The sequence below is a fragment of the Heliangelus exortis genome, chromosome 3, assembly GCF_036169615.1.
Source record: "Heliangelus exortis chromosome 3, bHelExo1.hap1, whole genome shotgun sequence".
NCBI classification, from domain to species: domain Eukaryota; kingdom Metazoa; phylum Chordata; class Aves; order Apodiformes; family Trochilidae; genus Heliangelus; species Heliangelus exortis.
Genome location: NC_092424.1, coordinates 12,722,174 through 12,746,401, shown reverse-complemented (window position 1 = coordinate 12,746,401; position 24,228 = coordinate 12,722,174). Strand labels below are relative to the sequence as shown.

Below are 24,228 nucleotides of genomic sequence, written 5' to 3'. Positions count from 1 at the left end.
ATCTCTTAGCAGAGGAATCTTGTCCCCAATCTGTATCACATGCAGACCCCTTTGAGACCCCTACATGTTGCATTTCTCCAAGCAACAAAGGCACAGGCTTATTAGCCACTAATGCATTATTCTTGTCACATTATGCTGTAAATGTTAGGTCTTAGCTGACAAAGACACAACACATTTAATTCATTATGATCTAAACTCCAGAACTATTTCTTGGGACTACACTGTAGATGTGGTGACACATGTGAATCTCACCAAGTCCAGTTCTCAGTGGATCCTCCATAAAAGCTCAAGGAGCTCATCTTCAGAAAGATCATCAGCCTCCAGGATTCACAAGCATCAAGACTACTTCAAACAACGACCAAAAAAACCAGCTGCATTTTACTGAAACTTGTATATTTGGCTGTTATTCTAACAGCTTTGCTTTCTTCACCTTTTCAAAAGCACTTTATATGCCACCAGCAGCCACAAATCCTTTCTCCAAGGCAGCTCTGATACCCCTCACATCAGCACTTTGACCAAAAATCATTTGTCCCATCTGACTGTACTTGTCCTGCTTTGGGACACAAAGGGATAGACCTGCAAAGGACTATACCTCTTTCAAAGCTATAGTCTACTACCCATACATACTATGGCACATGACTGTACTTGAAGTAGACAGCAGAGACAAAAATTCAGGGTTTAAAAGCTGCAAAGCAAGCCAGTTAGAAGCAGTCAACAAACTACTTGAAACAGGTGAGAAAAGAATGCAAGGTCATCTTTGGTTCAGAAAGCTGGTTTGAGGAGGCAACAGGTCTTGGCATGTAACTCATCCCCTCCTGACCCAATTCTAAAGATGAAGATAACCATGGGCTGCACTTTGGCACTCCACTCACCCTGCTGAAATGCATTCTCATGATTTCAAGAGCACTGGGTGCCTGGGAAGGAATGAAAAGCAAAAAGTTGCTGATAGCACTGCTAAGACCTGCTACCTTAAATGCCAATTTCACCTCCAGAAGCTGAAACACGTGGTTTGCTAAGCACTGTTGGGGCACAGACACTTTTTGTAGTGATCCACTGAGAAGTGAAGAAAATAGAAAGGAGTTGTTCTAGAAGTGATTTGAGAAGCAACTGAAATGTATAAGCAAGTCAAAGGGACCCAGTTCCTGGATACCAGAAAGCTGCCCCTCCAAACTGGATCTCAGCAGCGGCTTCAGGAGAGGACAGAAATGGTCAGCAGCACCCATCAGGGATCAGTTAAAATACTGGTGGAAAAAAACAATGTGGTAGAATAAATAACCAGAAAGAAGAGAGGATCACTAGAATTACCTAACTTTGGCATCATGATGATTGCATGAGTAGGATCATTGGAAAGGATTTAATTGGGATTCTTGGCTGGGTGGATCTCTTGCAGTTACACTGAGAACACAACTGCTTCAGACTGCTTCTCTGGGTGGTGTGGAGAGCACAAGCTTACATCTTCAACTGAACTTTTCTTCCCATGGGCTCCTACTGATTTTTTTCCGTGTCACTCCCACTTCATTGACACCCTGGCCTCTTAATTTAGGCAAAATAGACCTACTATGATGCAGAGAGCACCGCAGAGAGGAACAGTTTTTCAGGTATGTGGTTCACACGTTCTCAAAAGTGGGACCAAAAGAACACAATCAGACTCAGCATCAGCTTACTCCTGGCTTTCTTACCTGCTGTGTGATGCTTCAACAAAGACTCATTGCTTCCTCTTACATAGTCCTTTTATCCCAGTTCCTTCTCTGAATCTGTAAAACATAAATGCATACCTCTGAAAAGCATTCTCTGGCATAGAACTATCTACGTTTGATGGATGATTCTTTCCAACCTCCACCCAGCATCAATCAGATCTAGGTCATTCTCAGCAAGTCTTATGCCAGGCTTGTATATGAGCTGCACAACCTGATGTCTACCAATGCAATCTCCTGCCCACCTAAGAATCCATTTATTAAAACTCAATCTTTTACTCTTCTCCTTGCTGTGTGCTTGAGCCCAGAGGCAGATGCAGTTCAGTGTTTATTGTTCACCCGTTTTTCTTTAAAATCTTCTCCTGTTCCCAGGGGCTGCTAACTAGTTCTACAGCAGGAAGCATCCCTTGTACTAGAGACAGTGTGCAACCTGACAGAGAATTTCCCATTCCCCCCTGCCAGGTTTGACACCACAGGAGTGCTGCTCCCTCCATTCCACCTCTGTCTCTGTCAGTTAAACTCAGTTTTTTCAAACACACACACTGGCCCAGACTTGTTCCATTTTGCAGCTCCTACTCCAGCAAATCTCCCTGCATAGATAGTGCTTTCTCATCCCTCACACCACCTACCCCACCGTCACCCAAACAAGGTTACACCCTGCCTGGACCCGGTTCGGCCCGCCACTTCCATACCCACTCTGCTCCCTGCCCCCCCGGGAGAGAGAATTCCCTAACGCCCCGGTGGCCGAGGCGATGGCATTAGTGCCCTTCCCCACGGGGACGGCCCTTTCCTTGGAGCCGAGGCTGTGGCCCTACCACACTCCCGCACCCGACCCCCTCCGCCGCCCGCACCTCCCGACTGATTCCCCCGCCCAGGGTGCCACTCGCCCGGACCCGCTGTCCTCGGGGCACTCGACACCTCCTCCCGACCCCGAGCCACACAGGGGGACAGGGAGAGACCCGCCCGCCCGCACGGCGCCGGCCCGAAGCCCGTCCGGGAAGTCCGGAGAAGCCCGGGGGCAAGGGGTGAGGGGGGGCCCGCCCGGGCCCGGGCTCGGTCCCCAGCCGGTCGCCATCCCCGCTCCCCTCCCCCGGGTCCCCAGCCCGGCTCTGACCCGGTGGGGCTCGGCTCCGCCCAGGGTCCCAGTGACTTTGCGGCCGGTTCTGCCCCGGTTCTGCCCCGCCTCGAGCCCGCCCCAAACTTTGCCCCCGCTCGACCCGGCCCCACGCTCTCGCTTCACGCCGCCATTTTGCCGCGGGGCACGCCGGGTAATCCGGCGGAATCCCCACGCCGCAGCGCAGCTGCGTCATCGGCTCCGCGGGAGGGGGCGGGGCCGGCGCTGCGTCTCCCCCGTCACCGCGGCAACGCCAGGGGAGGGGAGGGGGGGGAGGGGCGAAACCAACGGGGCTGAGCGAGGGGGGGACGGAGGGGGGGATGGCGGGACAGACCACTGAGTGCCAGAGATCGGGGGGCACGGCGAGGGCCTCGGTGCCGGTCCCCTCCCCTGAGGAGGGTCCGAGCGGGGGGTGCTGCGGTCCGGCCCAGCGAGCCTCTCCGGTCTGGCGGGGTCCCGGGCCGTGGCGGCAAGCGGCGGGGGGCAGAGGGGGGCGAGGGGGGCTCTGCCAGGCTGTTTGGGCTCCTTCCCTGACAGCCCCGGGAAGCTTGGGCAGCTCCCCAGGGAGAGGAGGTTCCCGTGGGGACGCGGTCACCCCACGGGGCTGTGTGTGAACATCGATGCTGAGTAAATCTCTCTGCTGAGACTGGACGGCTCAGAAAGTGCCGCCAAGGGGATGGACTGACAAACCAGGAGCTGTGTGCCCTTGGGGAGGAAGCTGGGGGGCCTCAATCACAGACTCATCGAAGGGGGGGACCTGAAAGATGATCCGGTTCCAAACCCCCTGCCATGGGCAGGGACACCTCCCACCAGACCAGGTTGCTCAAAGCCCTGTCCATTGAGATGGCTTCAAGCATCCTGAAGGACACAGGGTGAGCCAACGGGATGTTCTCCTGCCTGTCACGACATGGCCCTGGCAGGAGCCTCTCGCCTGGATGGGGAAGGATGCAGAACCTGCCCCTACCCCTGCTACTGCCCCTCTGTTTGCTTTAGAGGGCTCCAACAGAGCAAGTTGGCTGCAGGCATTGGTCCTACAGAGTTACACAGTTGAGAGCAGACCTTTGAAAGAGGCAGCTCATCCCCTGAGACGACAAAGATACCAGGAAAACTATAGTATAGGCTGGTCAAAATAATTAAAGAGTCTGTGGGACGTGCTCAGGTCCCCAAAGTGGGCTTACAGTAACTGCAAGTAATCTTCCATCTTCAGGTTTTCTCCAGTCAGAACGATTCACTATCATCTTCCACACTATTATTCTGGCCTTGGGACAGAACAGAACTTCAAGAAGTCAACACATTTTAGTTTTGAACCAGATTTCCTATTTATTCCACTGAGCTCACACAGGTACTTTGTCCATTGCCTCTCATGCCTTACTCATGCCTTACTCATCTTCTGTTCCCCTTCCTTATTACAATTTCTTTCACAAACATCTCCTGAGTTGATTATTCATATGGCTAATAATGTACTCAAGCCCAGAAGAAATTCATGTGGTCAAGAAAAAGTCTGAATAGTATTTGAATATGTTCCTCAATGCACTACATTTGGAAGCTTTCAGGTTTGCATTCAGGTAGCACCAGCCTCACAGTGCTGCAAACTCTGCCTAAATGGTCTCTTCTCTTACACAATAAAAGACAGGTGCTCAGCAGGACCCCAATTCCATGACCTTGGGAATATTGTGCAAAAACATCTGCTATGCACCCAGCAAGTGCTGTCTGCACTGTGCCATGCGTCAACTAGGGATATTTCAAGAAAGACTTCAGTACTTGTGTCCCCATAAATTCTCCAAATCCTCCCTGTGCCGGGAGTCAGATAACAAGCAGAAGGACAATGGCTCCAAGAATCCAGGCTGCCCATCTGCTCTGCACTTCCAGATTCTTGCTTCCACAGCGCCAGCTGATGAAATTTTCATAGCTTATGAGGTTTCCCATTTCCACTGGGCCTTGCTGCCTTGGAGCCTTCACAGTTGTGGTCTGTTCAGGTTTCCGTGGGTGTGCATTGATAGCAGCAATGATTAGAGTCATTTGCTTTCTTCTGATGACCTATCAAAGTAGGATCTTGAAGCTTTTTGCAAGTCTGTGTGAAATAAGCCCTTCAGGAAGGAGAGACTTTGATTTTCAGATGGTCTCAGCATTTACTGCTTCCATTAAACTCAACTTTTCTGAAAATCAGATTCCAAGGTCAAACAGCCAAAGGAAGACAGGATTTGAACTTGGGATGCCTGAACACCGGTCACCTGCTCTGAGCACCAAAACCTGATCTTTCCTCAGATCCCAAAGGCCTTGAATCCCAACCCCTCTCCCTCTTCCTGCACACACATCCGCCCTGCCTTTTCCTGTATCCGGTGTGCTTGGGAGATGGACTCACTGCTGCCCTGAGCCCAGAGATGTGACATGATGCAGGAGCATGACGTTAGGTTACATTATATTCATTTATATAACACCATTAATGCCAAACTGCTGCTCCCTGCTAGAGCCAGTTGCTCTCTAAAGCCTCTGAAGTTCAATTAACAAGCACCAGGTAACCTAACACTTGACTTCCAATAATCCTTTTATTTTAAGGGGCCTCTGGCGGATGTAAAGCCCTTGGCGAACAGTCCTGGAAGTACATTTGAGATTCTCTCAAATACCAGCTGAATTTATGACCCTTAGTAACGAGCAGTGAGGAATCTCTTCAAAATATTTTCCAGCTGGCAGCACTTTATATAGACCCCTGTAACTGTATAAAAGGAACCCCTGGAGGGGCAGGTGCCCACCCTGTGGAGGGACAAATCCCTCTGAAGTGCCTACAGTCTTGACTGGTGAAGAAGTAGACACCAGAAGTACTGTGCCCCCACCAGAGGAAGGCAGTGCAGGCTTGATCCTCTCAAGTTTCCCACCAACCCAGGTCAAGCAGGGAAGATGGCAGATGCTGGACCACCCTTTGGTTGCTGGCTCAGAGGCTGTCACATGCCTGAGAGCTGCACAGAGTCCCATTTTCTCCAGCTTGGATGCTGCAGTCCTGAAGGGATTCTGAGGAAACAATTGCCTCCTATACTACTTCTCTAACTCCAGCTGCATAGACCTCAACTGGGAAGAGGCAGAAGAGGTTTCATGGATGGGCTGAGCCCACTATAAAAAAACAAGTCATGCTTTGAGCAGATCTTGAACTCTGGAATATCTCTGTACAAGAGAAGCCCAGCACCCCAAACCAACAGGATCTCAGAAACAGTAAGAACAATGAAGCACAGACAGCCTGGGATAGCTAAAAAATCTGAACATGCACCTTCCAGAAAAATACAGCCCACCAGTATTGCTAACAACACCCATGTGTAGAGTCCATCCTGCTACATAAGAGCGAGGGTCGAGGCTCAATTTTAACATGAAGATACTACCTTCAAAAAACTTGGAATTTTTTCCGTAGGCAAACACTTTGAATCGTAGAATCATAGGGTCAAAGAATGGTTTGGATTGGAAGGGACCTTTAAAGGTCATCTAGTCCAACCCCCCCGCAGTGAGTAGGGCCATCTTAAACTCAGTCAGGTTGCTCAGAGCCCCTTCATGTCTGACCATGAATGTCTCCAGGAATGGGGCCTCCACCACCTCTGGGCAACCTGTTCCAGTATTTCATCCCCATAGTAAAGAATTTCTTCTTAATGTCTAATATAAATCTACCTTACTCTAGTTAAAGAGCCTTGCTCCTGTTTCTGTCACTATACACCCTTGTAAAAAGTCCCTCCCCAGCTTTCCTGTAGGCCCCTGACTTTGCAGACAGGATCCCTGGCAACAGCAGCTGAATAATGACCCATCCCAACTAAAAATGCTGCTCATCCTACATGGCTTCCTAACATCGCCCACCACAGCTGGGTGTAGTTGTGCTGGGCACTGCACAGAAAGAGAGGCAAGCACTATATCCTGCCCCAAGGCTTCAATCTCTGAGTCTCTTGAATCTCAAGGAATTTCTGCCAATGAGGGATGGAGGATGGAGGAAGAACTTGAGAACAACAATGAAACCTACTGGCACAGTACCCTGGTGCTTGGCACAGCTTGGTGTTTTCCTGTCACCCATGGGGCTTGAGCAGAGAGGGATGCACAGCTCATGCTGGTATTTCAGACTTTTCCCCCCAGCCTGTATACTCAGTGAATACACTGCACATCAACACTTCTCCATTATGATTGCTGCCTATGCATTTTTTGTATGTTTATAAATGCATATGTATAAAAATAAGATAAAATAAATAGATATAAGTGACTGGCCGTTATGGCCTACTGGCCATTTTTAACTAACCATAAAACAGGGCAGCAACAGCTGGCTCTTGCCTCTTGCCCTGTCCCTATTGCATTCTTCCATCATGGGGCAGAGCTGCAGAGCCTGGCAGCAGTGGATTTGTGCTCCCTGTGCTTGCTTTGCACTGGCTGCATCACTCCCAGGGGCAGGCAGAGAAATCAGGGTCTTCTGGACTCAAGTAGCTGATTGTGGCATCCCCCCTCATCCCTCTGCTTGCCGTTGGCTCCAAGCCACTCTCACCCAGTGAACAACTCTTATTGCTCCAGGGCTCTGCAAGGGACCAGGAACCATCCTGTGACCTTATACCAGGTGTTCTGCCAGAAAAAAAACTCTGCTCCCAGCTGGGACCCACACCATGATTACCATTGCTCCCTGGAGGAGCTCTCTGCAAGAGGAGCTGCCCCGGCACTGCGTTTTCTCTTCACTCTCCAGAGGGTGCTAAATCCAGCACAGGTGCCACAGACACTGAAGGGCAGTCTCCCTCCCACCCCAGGGATTTGGCTTGGTGAAAGCGTGGAGGGAAACTGCACTTGGGCCCAAGGGGCAGGGTGGCTGCTCCAATGCAAGGCAAAACCCCATGGGAAGCAACCGAGTTTCAAGGGGTTCTGCCTCCCTCGCCTTTTGTCAAAACTTGTTTAGCTTGTCATGCTAATAAAGTGTTTGAAATGAACCGAGTTAAAAGTATGTGGAGAGGAAGAGGGGGGATGTCTCACGGGAGCGTGCAGGGAGGCAGCAGAGGGGTAGGTGCACAGGTAGATGGGCTTTGTGCAGGTTTGGGTCCAAGTCCTAACCCTCGTACAAGGGGAGGACACTGCAGGCCAGGAGGTCAGGGCCAGCACTTCACCGGGGTGCATGAAGCAGGGGAAAGGAACTGACCCCCCATGTTCTCTGAGGGCAGAGTAGGGACTCGCAGACTCTCAGGTAGAGACACGTGGCTGTGTGTTGTCTCCTGAGGAGACCTTCTGTGTACCTAGCACACGTCTCCAGCTCAGAGACCTTTTTTTTTTTTTTGGGTGAAATCTGCAGCACTGCAGCTCTGTTTGTTTATAGGGACGGGTCCAGGCAGGCCGGGGAGGAATTACCTTTCCCTAGGACACGCTTGGTGCTTGGCTGAGCACACTGCTTCCCTGCTTCATGTGAGCTGCTGAAGGCCAAGGAGCCAGTCAGTCTGCAATTAACCTTCCCTCCAAAACCTGGCCACGTCCCCTGGGGCTGCTAATTATGGACTCCCCTTCTCTGCACCCAGGTTCAAGACTTTCTGAGTACGGGCAGTAGTTTTGTGAAATGACCTTGAAATTCATTTCAAGACTCTCTTGCCAACTTTCCCTGAAAATGCCAAGATATGGAAGCCTCTGTAAACACCCAGGAGCAAGCTCAGAGGCAAGCACTGAGGAAGCTCAAAACATTGGCTTCAAGAGATTCCTGTTAAATGCTTACATGCTTCTGGTAAGATTAAGAGGTTTTATTGCTAGAGCTGCCAGCTGGAGAGGGATAGGGAGAGGACATGGCTAGAGGTGGGCTTTGAGGCACTCATAGGTTTGTGCCAGAAAAGGGAAAGCCTGGCAGATATCTCCTTCCTGCTCCAATTTTTCCTGGCAGTGGAAGGCAGGTGGGGGAATGGGTACACCCCCTGAAGTCTGTGCCCTTGGGAGAGCCCTGACGTTACCTGTCACATACACACATGGAGGGAAGCCAGAAATCACAGGGCATAACAAGATCCTCCACCTTTTCAATGAACACATGGGGTTTTTTTGTAGGGGGATGAGTCAGTCTTTTGAACTGTGGGGCCTCAAGATAAGACACCTTTTCTATGGCCACGCTCTAGATATACCTCCATATTTTTCCATCCTTTTTAAGACTAACTCCTTTTGCCTCCAGGATTTCAGTTTTTTCTAATTTGTTTTTCTTTCTCCTGGTGGCTCTTTCCTGTCTTGGATAGACATACCAAGGGCATAACTTGTATCTGAAAATAATGTGTGACTTAAGCTTACTTTTGTAGCTCTTCACAGCAGGCTTGGAGGCTGCTGCGTACTGAACTCAAGTCTGTCACAAAAACACATGCACTCTCCTACAGTCAGAGGATCTGTTTTAATGAAGCAGCCCAGCAAGCAGTCAGATTTTAGCTAGTCCCAGCATAACAGCTGGTAGAGGCCAGTGCAGGGTTCAGACCCTCATCAGAGCAGCAGCTCTGATGATGAGGGACTCCCTGCAGCTGGCTCAGAGCAGAGAGATGAGGTAGGATGGTGACGAGAGGCTTGGAGGGAGGCTGACACGTGGCTTTGAACACCTGGAATCACCTCTCCGGGACATGTTGCAGAGTAGCCAACCCTCTTTGGCCTTGGTGATGGAAAATGCTTACTGAGCCACCCTTCTGTCCAGTAGCTGTGTTTGGATGGTGCTTCCTCATGCCCAGCAGCATTCTTCCTCTCCCTAGACTGGGTCTGCACAGTTCATGGGAAGATACAAGCAAACCTCTGAGCAAAACTGCTGAAGAACTTACCCTTGTGGAAAGCTGCTCCTTACCTCATGGCCTGAAGATCGTCTTCAGTGCCTTGGAGCAGAAGGTTTTATAGCTCTCCAGAGTTAATTTCTATTTATTGTCTCTAGCTATGTAAATGTCTAGTAATTTTTTTAAACAAATACATTTTCTTGTTACCCAGTGGCAACAAGTTTCCCAGATCATCAATGCTTATAGTAAAGATGAGCCTTCCTGTCATTTGTTTTGACTGCCTTTATCTCTGATTTTGCTGGATGTCCTGGCAGGCTGCAAAGGATGCAAATAAAAAAGGCTCATGGTGATCCTAGGCAGTGTTCCCAGGGACTCTGGGGTCATGGGGAATGTGACACTGGGCTTGGGCAACATTCCTGGAGGCTTTGGGAAAACACAAAATACATCCTGGGGTAGCGCAGGGTGGTTACCATCAGTGCAGTACTGAAACAGAGGAGGGTGAATCCCAGGGCAGCTTCTGTATGCTGAGCCACCCCTTGCAGAGCCACCAGACTAAGGGAACTGGGTACTTTCCTGCCTTGTGCTATTTCTGGTGGCTTTAGCCACCAAGCCAGGAAGGCTTGAAGAGCTTTTGGAGGCTGAACTTGTACAGAGAGCAAAACTTAGGTCAGGGTGACACAGGATGGATTCACCCAGACCACAGCTTAGCCTTTTCTCCATCCTTCCCCGGATCAGCCACCAGTTCCACTGCTGAGTGTATGCACTGCTGTCTGTTGACCTGGCCATGCTCTACAGGGTGGCAGATCGTCAAGATGGTGCAAACTGGAATGGAAGAGCCAGGAGATTTTGCACCTTGACCTTCACCCTCTCCCTACTTTTCTTTCACCCACCCCCTCCACTTCCCTGCTGCAGGCACAAACACCTACTGCCCATGGAAGTTATTTCTAAGCAATCCGGGGCATCTAGGGAATGAGGCTCCCAACAAATATCAGACCATGAGTGTGCAGTGGGTGCACACACACAAAGAGCCACACACAGACACACACACACAGACACAGATACACATACACACACACAGACACACACATACACACACACACAGATACAGACACACACGCAAACACGCACACACACACACACACACACATACACATACACACACACATACACACACACACACACACACATACACACACACAAGCAGCCACGGTGCTGCTGCAGAGTCAAATATAGACCTTGGGGAAGGGGAAACAATGGCTGGGGTTGGATTACATGGCTGCAGGGCCAGAGAGCTGCTGATGTTTGTTGTGGGCTGGGGTGGAATGGGAAAAGTAAGGGGGGTGGGATGGGGGAGAACATTTGTTTTAACCCGGAGACCCTGGGCTGGTGCTGTGCATAAGGCAGAGAGGGTGACCCAGGGGGAGAGCTGCAGGAGAGGGTGATCATTTGAGTTGGCAACTTGGAGGCGTTTGCAGTCTTTTTACAGCTGGTTTGTGCTGCTCCTCTGCCTCCCTCAGGGGATTAGAGTGGGCAGAAAGGGGTGAATTTCTCCAGGCTTCTGCACAGGGAAGAGTTTCTTTCTTTGGTTCAGGAAGGCTCCTTGGCGGAGGAGAAGAGGCAACGTCACCTTTTTCCTCAGCCCAACATCTGTTCCTTGCCCGATGTCCGGCTGCCTTCAAGGTGCAGGTTCCAGACACTGGAAGAAAGGGAAGCAGCTCCAGCTGGTTTTGACAGGTAATTCCTCTCTTGGTTTTGGTGCAGTGATAGTGCATTGGAAGACAGACAAGGGAGGGAGCCTGAGGCTGGCACGTGTCAGAGGGGGAGACTGGTGACAGGTCGTTCCCGTTCCCACTCCAGGTCACTGCTTTGTGGGATTTCCTTCACCAGAGGGAAAAACAGTGGAGGGACTCTTACGGCTAGGAAAAAATCCTTCCTAATTCTGAACCAGCAGCTGTTCCATCCTAGATGCCTCTAGGGATGGCATGGCAGGGATAAGAGCCCAGTAGAGCAGGTTCTAAGCCAAGTGCAGGAATCCCCTCCTCAACACCCATTTCTTAGGTCTGCAAATAGAACTGCTCTGCTTGAATCACACTGGGCAGCCCAGGGACTTTCAGAGCAAGCCTGGGACTCAGGAGTGTGCCCAGCAGTACAGGATAGGAGCCCTTCAGTGCTGAGAAAGGAGTGCACCCAAGGTCTAGAGTCCTTGGAATTCCCTTCACATTCCCTTCCCCTCTTCTCCCACCCAAACCTGCCTGCAAATGTCTGTGATACTTGCACACAAAACCATTTCCTCAAATGCACCCATTCCCCACCACCTTTGAAATCCCACCCTGGTTTCTGTTCCCTATTCCCCTGTTTTGGTTTTCCAGTCTCCAGCAACCAACTTTATACCACCTCAGCCTGGACAGCCCTCATTCTGTGCCATGGCTCTTACCTCCAAGAGAGGTGGCATGGGGAGAGCCACATGTCTCACTCTTCTATCTGCAACCTAATCCCATCTCCCTCTCCCACAATTCTTGTGTTTTGGGCATAGATACCTATGGATACCCTCAGCAGGTGCGCTCCTACCTGCACTTTCAAACGCACATATAGTGTCCAGGAGTTTTCTTAGGTATGTTTAACCAAGCAAGGATTAAGAGCATCCGGCACGGTTGTGCCATGGCATTGCAGTGTGGTGTGGTGAGGACCTGGGCAGATCCCAGCAGAAGAGTGAGAGCAGGTGAGGATGTTGCAGGAGCTGGTGTCACATCTGAGGCAGTCATTGTAGGCAGAACATTTTTAAGGAGGAGTTGAGGGTGAGGCTGAGCAGCCCAGACTCAGTGTTGGAAGTGCCACCAGTAAAAACTTGGCCTCCAACCATGAGCAAAGAATGAAAGGCAGGGTGTTGTGGGGGTCAGAGGAGAAAGGTGGGTCCTCTCAGGTCCTAAAGAAGCAGTAACTGAAGGAGACATTGTTTTTTAATTGAATACCAGGAGGTGTGTTTTGCCTTCAGCCTCTCCCTTTTGCTCTAAGCCCCAGATACAGTGTGAATCAGGACTCAGAAGCAGGCTGAGCTTGACATGAAGGACTGGGGCAAAAGAATGGATGGAGAAACACAGGAAGCATCTGAGAACAAAGCTGGTGCATACCTGTCCCATAAATAATGGAGGAGCTGGTGGAGCAACCTGAGCAACAGGATCTCTCTGGCCCTTGGGGACCTTGTAGAAATTAAGTGGGATGATGAAGACAGGAGGAGGCAGGCAAGAGAAGAAACAGTGCTCCTGGCTGACAGAACAGGAAGGAGGCATCTCCTGTGGCACAGGGTTGGAGGCTCCCGTGTTACTGCTCAGTAGGATTGTGTTGTCCAGACCTGCCAAGGATGGAGCAAGCAGGGGTCCACAAACAGAGCCAGCAAAGAGCCTCTTTGATGAGGCTGCTGGCTGTTGGGCTGTCTTGGGGCACTGGGGCCTGCATTGCCACCCAAGGCTGCCACAGGGGGTGTGGTGCTGCCAGGGCTGTCAGCAACTGCAGAGGGCTGGGGGGACTGGAGAAGGTGAAAGCAAGGATGGGGTAAGCTTTGTCTGGTGAGATGAGATGGCATATGGAAGCATCCATGTAGGTACGAAGAGTAGGATTAGGTTCTTCTCCCTTCCCGATGGAAAATATCAAAACCTATGTGGCACAGGAGTAGAAGAGGGCTGGCTGAGGTGAGCTTGTAATCTAATTAAGGATTGCTAGGACCTTTGAAGGTGACAGATACAATCTTGTCAAGTAGCAGAAAGGCTATGCAAGGTGTGGAGGAGAGCAGGCAGCTGTTCCTCCAGAAGGTGTGATGGCCCAGCTCCTCTCTCAGTAGGGTTCTGTTCACTGAGGTGCTGGTGTCCCCAGCTTGTGAGCAAAAGTGAGAGAACTGAGGACCACAGCTTCACCAGATGGGTTATTTCTTGTGGGGTGACCGCTCCATAATGCACTTCTGCTTTAAGAATGTGGTTCCTTAACCATAATGTTTGACAGTGGAAGTGCATTGGTGGCTCCTGAAGCTGGCAGGGAGTGGCAGGAGCAGTTTTACTTATTTCAGGTAATCTGAGCAAAATAATGGAATGATAGAGTGGTTTGGTTTGAAAGAGATCTTAAAGACCATCTGGTTCCATCCCCCCTGTATGGACAGGGACACTTCCCGCTAGACCAGCTTGCTCAAAGCCTGATCCAGCCTGGCCCTGAACATTTCCAGGGATGGGGAATCCACAGCACCTCTGGGCAACCTGTTCAGTGTCTTACTTTTGTCCCGAAACATCACCACTCTCAAATCAGTGCTCGGATCATCTCGCACCTCTTTCTGAGAGGCTGCCAGGCGGAGGTGCCCTGCAGGAGGCCGGCAGCAGCGGGACGGACCTCTGCCCGAACCTGTGTGTGCACCCGCCAGGATTTGAGCGCTGCAGCCCCCAAGCCTCGGGGGTGGGGGAGGGAGTATCCTCACCAGGGCAGCTTCCGGGGGGGCACCCCCAGCCCGGAGCACCCGTCCATCCCCTGAGGGACGGTCCCGGGGGTCGGGATCGGTGACCGGTGTACCCCAGGTGGTACGGAGCGGGCGGGGGGGAGGTCCGCGTGGGTCCGTGCCGGGCCCCCCCAACCTGCCGCGGCGGCGGGAGCAGGGCAGGGGTGAGCGGGCAGGGCGGGCCGGGCCGGGGGCTGCCTGAGGTTTGGGGCGGCGGGAGGCGGGATGTCCCGGGGAGGGAGCGGGGATGTGCAGGCACACGCAGCCGCTGGCAGGCGGCCGGGGCTGCACGGCGGCGGCGGCGGCGGGCGGAGCGGCGCGGCCCGGCGCGGCACACGCGGCGGCAGCTCCCTCCGCAGCCCCGCGCCTCCCGAGCCCCGCCGCCGCCGCCCCGGGCATGGCCGCCCCCCGCTGCCGCGCCCCGCGATAGCCCCACGACCCGCCGCATCGCCGAGGTGAGCAGGGGGGCGAGGAGTGTGTGTGTGTGGGGTGAGCAGCGCGCCGCGGGGGCTGGCAGCACCCTCCGACACCCCCTTTCCCCGCACCGCCGCCTCCCCGGCCGCCGGGGGATCGGGGTTCAGGGAGATGTGGAGCTTCGCGGGGCTTCCCCTCCGGCTGGCCATGGGGTTGGGGGAAAAGCGGGCATCCCTGTGGCCGTGCCCCCTCCAAGGGGCGCGGGGGGCTTCGGGTGGTCCTAGAGCCGTGGGAGGGAACGGGGGAAGGGGGGGGGGCGTGCGGGGGTGAGGCAGGAGGTGCGAGCCGCAGCGGCGCGGCATCCTCCGGGTTCCCAACCCCACCCGTGGACCCCCAGAATGGAGGGGGCCCCTTGAGTTGGGGCAGTACCTTACAGCTCCCTCCCTGGGGTTGTCCCTGGTAGGCCCAAACCCTAGATCCTATTAGGTCCCTAATACCCCCCGAGTGGGCAGTTAATAGTCCCCGGGGGTATCCCTAATAGCCTGCAGCCCGTGGGGGGCTGGTAGACCTTAACCTGTCCAGGCAGTAGCAAAGGAGTGTTATGGAGGGAGCTCCCTCCCGTGTCCCTTCGACCCGAAGCCAGGCCTGCCTGGGTGCTGCTCACACCTTCCTTGGGCACCAGCTGCTCCCCTGGATGGCCCTAGAGCCATGCTGGGGTTTGGGACAGCCCCCGGGTAGGAGTTAGGAGCAGCACCCTTAGGGTGGCTGTGTCAGGAGGTCTGAGAGGCTGCACCTTGAGTGGTGAGTCTGTGGGGAGCCATGGGGGGAACAGCTTTTGCAATGATGTGGCCAGAGGGTGAGCTCCTTACAGCCCTGGAAGAAGAGGATACTGACTGTTCAACCCTAAATTATTTTATAAGTTTCATAGGAATTTCTTCACCTTCCTTTGAAATGAATCAGCTGTTCACTAGTGCCCAGAGTGTTGGGGCAGGAGGTGAAGGAGGGTCCTGTGAGCATGGTGAAAAGGGGACTGTGGGGAGGGAAGATGCAGCAGACCATGCTGGGGAAGTGACAGTAACATCCTGTAGCCCCTCTCAAAAGTGCTGCATCCTTCATTGGTGGTGGTTAGTTTGCTGGAGAGATGCTTCAAGCAACATCAAATAGCTTTTGTCGGCTGTTTTTTCTGGTCCAGTTAGTTGAAGCCCTTAGCAGGGACACCAAAAACTCTTCCTGCAGTGCATTTGTACTTGTAGGTGGGTGGGAGGCCTTCTATTGTCCTCTGAGGAACCTTTCATGCAACTATTGACCCAACACAACCTTCCATAGCTAAAGAATCAAACAGAAAGTGGAATGGCCCCTGTCCATCACACCCACGCAGCTGGATGGAGTCTGCTCCATACCTTCACCACTCTCCTAGCATAACTGTTTAACCCCTCCCATCTCATTATAGTAATATATTTATGATATCACCCTCGAATTTCCTGCCCTTAACAACCCCAGAAGGCTGGGAGGGAATGAAGTGTTTTTGGAAAGTGTTTAATGTTACTTCAAGGGGGCAGGAGTGGGTGGGAAAATACATGGGTGCAGGAACCCTGGTCTGACAGGGCTCTCTGCAGGACAGCCGGGGAAACGGACTGCACCCAGCAAGAGGTGTGTGTTTGCCTTTCCTACATTCGGCTGTAGCCCATCACCAGCTTGCCCATTGCTTCACTCCTTTGCTCAGAAAGGGAAGTAGGGTAGCCTGCTGGTCTGCTGGATCTACTCGATTCCTTGCTCTCTTCAAGGGCTCGAAAAGCAGGCTGGGCACCATAAAAAGACTCAGCCCATCTATTCATTTGAACATACACAAGAAGGATCTTTCTTAACACAAAGCTGAACATCCCCAGCCCCCCCTGAGTTATTACATGCTCAGGATTGAGTGTGCATGCTCATTTCTTCTGTGAACACATTTTTAAAAGGCTTTTTGATTCTTAGTGCCGCAGCATTTCTTAAGAGGAAGTAGTCTTGAAGGACAGAGGAGTGCGGTGACAAGTCTGTACAAAACTGGATATTTCAACTCAAAACTCAGGTAGTGGAGAGGAAGGGATGCATGAAGTGAAGCTGTGGTGTGATTCAGGGGATTTTTCTGAACTTGCTCTTTTTCTCTCTGTAGGTGTTCATCTCGGTGGGGCCACGCTGACCATGCTCAGGAGCTTCTGTCTCCAGCTCATGTCCTTGGTTTGGATCCTCTTGGCCCATCACCAGCTTGCCCAAGGTTAGTCTCTCTCCTTCTCTCTATCCTTCCAAACCTCTCCTTGGCACTGCTGAAGTCTTCTCAGTTTTCTGTGCCAAGTGGAGCTGGCCTGACTTGGAAGACCAGAAAATGATGCCAAGGGGGGACACTGTTGGCAGCTGCAGAGACCATCTTTCTAGTGCCCACAGGGGTGGCAGTGCCTGAGCAAACCAGCAGTGTGAGGTTGCACTGCTCTGTCTCTCTCAGGATGAATGGTCCCTGAGCAGATAACCAGAGAGAGAGGCAGGGCAAGGGGGAAAGAAGGTCCCAAAACTGAAGCACTAGTCCTGGATCGTGTGAAACAAAATCCCTTCCCAAAGATTAGTTTGCTCTCCCTTTGCTCCAGATAAGCAATGAATTCCCAAAGCCATCTTCTAGGAGAGATGGTTATAAATAGGAAAGGCAACAATACACAGGCTTGGGCTGAGCATTTCCAGGATGCTGCTCCAGCTCCACAGAGGCTTGCTTTGGGAGGCTTGTGTCCTGAGCAGTGGGATCTGCTGCCTCACTGAAACAAAAACACATGCATGAGGGATTTCTCCTCCTGGTCACTTCCTAGGCAGCATATTGCATAACTTGGGGAAAGCTTGAGCATGCCTCTGGTGTGGGGGCTGTAACCTGCTCCAGTCTGGGCCTTAATTTTATTTCTTTTCACTTCCTGGAGAAGTCCCCTACCTCCTGACATTTGCTGTAGCTCTGCTGCCCATGGAGATGGAGTGAGCCAGCTCCCTGGGGGGGCTAAGATGCAAGCAAGTGATGGGGGAGAGAGGAAGATGGAGATGATAGGGGACACCTGGCTGAAGAAAGCAGGCCAGCACTGAGCAGAGGATGAGAAGTGGCATGGTGAGGCCATGGCTCAGTTACAGCTTCTGTGGCCTTTAAATAAATAAACAGAACTGGATACCAGGTCCCATGCTACGCCCAGTCGTGCCTCCCTGCACTGGAGCAGGAGCACTGGCAGCTGGGTCTTGATGGAGGACAGGACCCCCAGACAGACTGCTCCATGCCAATAGCTGTCCCAGGGAATAGGGACATCCTGGGAGATAAAGAGGAGCCATTCTTAAAATTCCTATTCTCAGTCTCTTTGTGCTCTTTGCAGTGCCTGGTCCTGAGCTTTTCCACCATGCTTTCTACAGAACCATGGGGCCAAGGTCCCAGGTGGGTCAGGTCCTGTTGCACGGGTTGCCTTAATGCTCTGGGAATCACCAGAGCTTTTACCCAGAAGGGCCTAAAATCTAAAAGAGGCTGCAGAGAGAAAGTAGAGATGATGATCAGAGACTGGATAGTTCTGAAGTAGAATTAATTTATCAACAAAGCCAATGTTACTGTTGCTTGGATGACTGAGAAACCCTCATCTCTCATATGGCATCCATCCATTAAAAGGAAGGCCCCTCCATCTTACAGTTCTGGGGAAGGGCAGGCTGAGTGCTTAGGAAGGAAAAAAAAGCTCTGAGCCAGCAGGGACACCAGCAGATCTGGAATAATCTACGGTCTCTGCTTAATGCAACTCCAACTGTCTCCTGCCTTGTAGGTGATGACTGCAGCGAGCGCTGTAACCTTGCCCACGGCTGCTGTGACCAGGATGGGAAGTGCAGGTACAGCTTGTCCTTGTCTCTCCACTCCTGCTGCCCCTGATCCTCACTGCTCTCTTGATGCTGTGTCCCTGATACCTGCACCCCCGCCCTGAGTTGAAGTGCTTCCTCCACTCACCCACAACTGGAATTGATGACTTTGCTCTCTTTCTACCTAACACTCTCTGAAGTGATAGATTTTAATCCCTCAGCCTCTTGCTGCTCCCATCTAGCCTTTGCTTCAGTGCTTACAGGGTCCTTGCTGCTCCACACTGTCTGATGTTGTTGTGCTGAGGCTTTTTTGTCTAGACTGGAGTTTAGGACAGCCCGGCCATGCCTGGGTGATGGGAGACAGGCTTCAGGCTCAGATACAATGGGGGAAGTGATATGGCAGCAGGGCAGGCTTGGGGGGCAGTCAGCTTGCTTGGCCTCCTCACTGGATAAGATGAGGATGATCTCACTGGGGGCATGGAGGAGAAGAGCTGCCAGCATGCACATAATTTTTTGAGTGCAAAAAGGGATCCTCTTGCAGGAGCCTGGGCTGTGGTGGGGATATCCTGGCATACTCAAGATGGGAGCTACTGCAACAGAAGTGTGTGCATGATCCCAGGCATCCCAGCTCCAGCTGGTGCCCAGATCTCACAGGGGAAAAGCTCAGAGCCTGACCCCACACTTCAGTCTTAGAAACAACCACATGGCTGCCCTGGGCTCCTGCAGCCCTGGACACTGCCTCGTGTCACACTGTAGGGCCACCTGGAGCCCTCATCCTGCAGGGCAGTTCCAGGAGGAGCAGGCTGCTCCGGGCTGGCACAGAAACCTGTACTGCAAGGGGACAGACTGCCCACTGCCACCCTGTTCTCCTCACTGGGGCATGCTCAGCCCCTTTCACAGCACAGCCCCAGTGTCACACCATGCCAGGACCACTCTTTCTCGTCTAATGGAGTAGATGTGGCCTGGTGATGACCATAACCCCACAGATTACTGCATCATGGAGCATCTTGCTGTGGTTTCCCAGTTGGCCCAGTCTGGCCCGCTCTGGGCCTCAGCTGCAGCTGCAAAGAACTTGCTCCTCCATGAGCCCATTCAGCAGCTTGGCAGTACCCCATGAAATCACCCCAAGCTCAGGGTATCACATGATATCATCTCCATTCTCATCAACAAATATATTTACTTTTAAACCATTTTCCTTGTTTCTTGGGAACAAGCTGCAGTGACATAGCCAGCCCAGCTGTGAAGGTGCAGCCTTGGACAAGCCTAGAAAAGCTGTAGTCACCTCACACCACCCTACAATGAGCTCCAGCCATGAAAATGAATCCTCTTGCTTACTCTAGAGACTGCATTGGTTTTGATAGGTTTAATTTTGTGCTGTTTTGAGCATAGCTTTTTTTATGGCTGGTGCCACCTCCACTCAGCTCTTGCTATCACTTGCTTTCCCCCTTGGAGCTAGCAGGTCTGAGGGAAGCCACTGGAACAACACAGCTTGGCTTTATTTAGCCATCACCACAGCCCTGCTCCTTTGGGTCCAGAAGGCTCATTTTGCACTGCAGGTTTTCCCGTGGTACTGCCCTTGTGAGCTGGCTGATGGGTCTGTTCCATACACCAGCCACGGCAAGCAAGGTTTCACAGCAGGATTATGGTGCATTTCAGATGAAAAATTATGTAATAAGTAACACAAAGGGACACAACAACACATATGGGCCTCAGGCACCTCTTGTCCCTTTTCATCAGAGAGCTCAGGGTGAGGGATGGGGCTTTCCTCTGCCCATCAGACTGCCTGTGCAAGGGAGCTCATGCTGTGGTATCTATAGAGCAGTTGCCTGGAGGAGAGCAGTGGGACATGGGCACTAAAAACAAAGTATTGTTTCTGGCCCCTCACCCTTCCTGGCTGCAGAGGGTGTCTGCTCCACTCTTTTCCTTGGAAAGATGAGGTGATGGTACTTAGCTCCTCTGGAGGAGGGAGCCAGCAGGTTCATGGGCATCTTTGGAAGGGTTTCCAGCACTGCTGTATCTGCAGGAACCTTGCACAGCAAGCGACCAGCTTTTCCCCAGCTTTGGTTTTATCACACTGCCATGCCTTGTCTTCCTGCAGGTGTGACCCAGGCTGGGAGGGCGAGTACTGCGAGGAATGTGTGCGTATGCCAGGGTGTCTCCATGGGACGTGCCACCAGCCTTGGCAGTGCATCTGTCACACTGGCTGGGCTGGCAAGTTCTGTGACAAAGGTGAGTTGTGGGCTGGACATCCTAGCCTCTGGTGCTGAGGGCAGAAGCCCAACACACCTGCATGGATGAGTGAGCCAGAAAAGGCACTGACCAACCTCCGGAAATGGAGCAGATGAACTCACTGCCTTTCCCACGACACTGCTGAGTTCCAGGCAGAACCTCCTGCTTCCTCTGGGGCTTCCTGCCAATGGCAGGTGGCTAGTGGACACCCTTCCTCCAGCCTGAGAGGCTTCTCTGAGCCAGGGGGTCTTCACTGGCCAGCCAGCCAGGATGCACACCATCTTTAGATTGGGCAGATCTGCAGGATAATTTTTCTCTCTGCACCCCTAAGCTTGTGCATTTTGCAGACTGTAGGTGGGAGGAGCTGTGTAGGCACTGCACTTCTGTTGCTGCAGGTGCCTGTTGGAGGAGAGGAGGGAGAAGCTCCTGCCATTTTTCCATCCCCTCTGGGTTTGACGGGCTGTGTTTGAACTGAATTGGCCACATTACCCCTCTTTTCTCACCAGCTCCCATCTTTTTCTTTGTCTCCAGACATACACATCTGCGAACACGAGTCCCCGTGCCAGAATGGGGCTCAGTGCGTCTATGATCGAGATGGGGAATATTCCTGCCTGTGTCCCGAAGGCTTCCATGGGAAGGACTGTGAGATGAAGACAGGGCCATGCGAGAAGGCAGGGTGAGACACAGCAGTGAGACAGACAGGATTAGATTCAGGTCACACACAGCCAAGCGGTGGCCTGGCTTGGCTCATTATATGTGGATTGCCACGCGCTAATGGAGTTAAAGCAAAACCGTCTTTGGCTTTGGTTTAGCTGCATGCACTGCACAGTTCCACCAGGGCAAGGCCTTTGTTGCAATCTGGAGAGATTCCTATCCCTCACTGCTGTAGATGTGATGAGCTGACACCCATCATACCTTTAGGAAGCAGGAGGGCATGTTTTCTCTTCAGATCATTTGCCTGAAGACCCCCTCTGGTGGGTGGTGGACACATGCCCAGCCACAGACTTAGAGAAGGTCCCATAGCTCACAGTTACAGAGGCAGAAAGTTGCTTCATTTTCTTCTTGAGATAGCTGCCCCCATGGAGAGAGCCAGTGCTGGACACACTGTCCACATGAAGTTGTGTTTACCTTCCTGGGCGAGGGAAGCTGTTTCCTCTCCAAAGCCATGACCTAAACTTCCTCTCTCTACACAGGTCTCCATGCAAGAACGGGGGGCAGTGTCAAGATGAAAATGGCTTTGCCAGCAACTTCACCTGCCGGTGCCTCGCTGGCTTCGTGGGGACGCTCTGTGAGAACGATGTGGATGACTGCTTGATGCGTCCCTGTGCCAACGGTGCCACCTGCCACGATGGGATCAACCGCTTCTCCTGCCAGTGCCAGGTGGGCTTTGAAGGGCGTTTCTGCACCATTAACATCAACGACTGCGCCAGCCAGCCGTGCAAGAACGGGGCAAAGTGCTACGACCGCATCAATGACTACGACTGCGTGTGTCCTGAACGCTTCACTGGCAAAACCTGCGAGATCTCCATCCCCGAGCCCACCTGGGCTGCCCCCTACCACTCTGCAAACCATGAGAACAGCGGGGATGTGAAAAGCACCACCAGTGAGATGCCGGGGGTGACGCAGCCAGAGCTTGTCAGGACCGCAGTCACGGGGCGGCGTGTGGGCAACCACAGTGAAAAAGAGCTGGGGGGAGGGTTGTTGAAAATCTCTGTGAAGGAGGTGGTGACCCAAAGGGACTCAGGGCTGAGTGAAGCCCAGCTGGTGACAGTGCTGGTGTTCGGGGTGCTGACAGCAGTGCTGGTCCTCATCACCATCCTGCTACTGCTGAGGAACTGGCAGAGAGGCCGTCAGAGGTCAAACTGGTGCCAAAGCCCTTCTCAGGCTGCAAGGAAGCTCCAAGACCAAGAGTGTCAGGTGGGCATGCTCAACACCATCCTGATCGAGCCCAGAAAGACAACAGAGCTGTGAGCTGCGAGGACTCTGAGCCAGGCCCTGGCAGAAAGGTCATCGTGCTGGCAAACCCTTCAAACTGCATCGTTGGGAGCTGTGATGGCACAAGCTGAGCAGAGGGGAAGGGCTCCCAGGGCAGCAAACATGTCAATGCAACCCCTGGGCATGGAGCATTGGTGTGATGGCCCCACCTGGCTCTGAGCTGTCTCCTGCCTGGCCAGCACAGCCAGGATTCAACAGCATCTGAAAACAGGGCTGTGTTGGGCCAGCCCTGCAGGGGATCAGTGACACATGGCAGCCCACACCATGTGGTGGTGGTATCATATGAGCTCTCAGAAACAGGATGGGTATGGCAGGAAGAGGGCACAGCCTTCCTGCAAGCTCAAATTCTGCCAGGCCCTTTGTAACTCCAAAGGGGCTTTGTCCTCTTTTCTTCTGGGGTCTTGGGGACAGTCGTGGCTGCAGGGGCCCCCCTGCCCTGTTACTGGATGGGGTGCCTCACAGCTGTTTCTGGAGGCCAACGTTTCAGATGCCACATCCCTAGAGAGCGAGCAAACACCCTTGCTGCCTGGCCTTCTGGTTCTTTGAGCCAGTTCAAAGACACTCCAGAGATCATTTGTGGTCTCCTTGTGCCTTTCTCCTGCCCTGGGTGATGCTCCCTCCTCTTGCTGTCAGACTTGGGGTTACAAACACATTCTGTACTTTCCTACTGATGATCCAGGGGTCTTCTCCCCCCACTCACCAAGCCGTCCTTTCTAGTCTGGCAACAAATGACCAAGCTCCTTCCTCTCTTTGGAGTGCACTTCTGCCTCACTGTTTGCTGCTGTGGAGGAGCATGGCCTGCTCCCCTCTGAAATCCTCTGGGCCTGAGCTGGTCCTTCTCATATGCCATTGCAGGTGAAACTGGAGATGGACACAGCTGGAAGTGTGCTGTGTGAGTGGTTCAGGAGTAATACAAGATCCAGATCCTCCTTTCTTCTCCCAGTGACTCCAAGACAGGCAGCTGGCACTAATCTCTAATCAGTCATTTTATTGTTTCTTGATAGCACAAAGGCTAAGCTCCCATGGTGGATGTGGACAAGCTACAGAGCCTGGCATGACCATAGGAAGCAAATGCAATTCTGCCTTCTCCACCATTGCTAACGCACAGCCAAGAGGCAGTAGATGTCCAGGCCACTTAGCCCTGTCCTAGGGCTGTTCCTGCCTGCGCTGGTCTGGCATGCAGCAGTCAGGGTCTCTGCCAGGACCAGGGTTTTCTGTGCCTCCTCATGGGGATGGAGGATTAAGCAGCGGGGTTAAGAATCCTACAACCCAAATCCTACTGCTGGCCTGTAGTGTTGCAGAGCTGGGTTCAAGAGTGTGAAGGGATCAGACTGAAGAGTAAGCAGTCAGCCAGGAGGCAGACCTGGGAGAGGGGACTGGGGCTTCATCAGAAAGATTATTTTTTTAATACATGGATGGATGATGTACCTTTATCAAATAAAATAAATACAAGCCCAGAAACGGTGTATTGGAGAGTCATAAAATAACGTAGATTGCAAGGGACCTCTGGACACCAAGCTCCTGCTCTCAGCACATCGAATTATATCAGATTGCTCAGCTACTTTCTCTGGATATCTCCATCACTTCTCTCAAGAATGCAAACCTGGGTTGGGGCATGGGAGTTTTCCTGTCCCATGCTCTGGCTACCTAAGTGGAGATGGCTCCCACAGCTTCAGGGAAAGGACCTTCCCCAGGACAGCAAAGCAAAGGTGTGTGCCTGCTAGGCATTGCCTTAAGAGTGTTGGGGAGAGGGGGAAAACACTG

The 24,228-nt window shown here is 52.5% G+C and overlaps 3 protein-coding genes across 12 annotated transcripts in view; 1 reads left to right on the top strand and 2 right to left on the bottom strand.

Moving 5' to 3' along the window:
- The window catches only part of TJAP1 (tight junction associated protein 1), a 39,775-nt gene extending 36,809 nt beyond the window's left edge, over positions 1 to 2,966 (bottom strand). For 5 of the 9 annotated variants that reach the window (XM_071739241.1, XM_071739248.1, XM_071739252.1 and 2 more), the window contains exons 1-2: positions 2,809 to 2,966; positions 1,680 to 1,754 (exon numbers count right to left, since the gene is read on the bottom strand). The gene's annotated coding sequence lies outside the window, so the exon portion shown is untranslated. Of the gene's footprint in view, positions 1 to 872; positions 915 to 1,679; positions 2,532 to 2,587; positions 2,789 to 2,808 lie in introns of those variants that run through there. The other 4 variants (XM_071739244.1, XM_071739243.1, XM_071739245.1 and 1 more) reach the window with 4 other exon arrangements.
- An 11,004-nt stretch (positions 2,967 to 13,970) lies between these two features.
- LOC139794278 (basic proline-rich protein-like) lies at positions 13,971 to 14,768 on the bottom strand. Its single transcript, XM_071739623.1, has one exon. It carries the CDS (start codon positions 14,766 to 14,768, stop codon positions 13,971 to 13,973), a length of 798 nt encoding a protein of 265 aa, XP_071595724.1.
- On the top strand, positions 14,272 to 23,925 carry DLK2 (delta like non-canonical Notch ligand 2). 2 transcript variants are annotated; one of them, XM_071739240.1, is made up of 7 exons: positions 14,272 to 14,447; positions 16,381 to 16,474; positions 16,559 to 16,660; positions 18,210 to 18,273; positions 20,339 to 20,469; positions 21,001 to 21,145; positions 21,663 to 23,925. In XM_071739240.1, the coding sequence occupies exons 3-7, from the start codon at positions 16,588 to 16,590 to the stop codon at positions 22,438 to 22,440; spliced, it is 1,191 nt and encodes a 396-aa protein (XP_071595341.1). In that variant the 5' UTR covers positions 14,272 to 14,447; positions 16,381 to 16,474; positions 16,559 to 16,587; the 3' UTR covers positions 22,441 to 23,925. The 2 variants fall into 2 exon arrangements, with proteins under 2 accessions (XP_071595341.1, XP_071595340.1); XM_071739239.1 differs by lacking the exon at positions 16,381 to 16,474.
- The last annotated feature ends 303 nt before the right edge of the window (positions 23,926 to 24,228 follow it).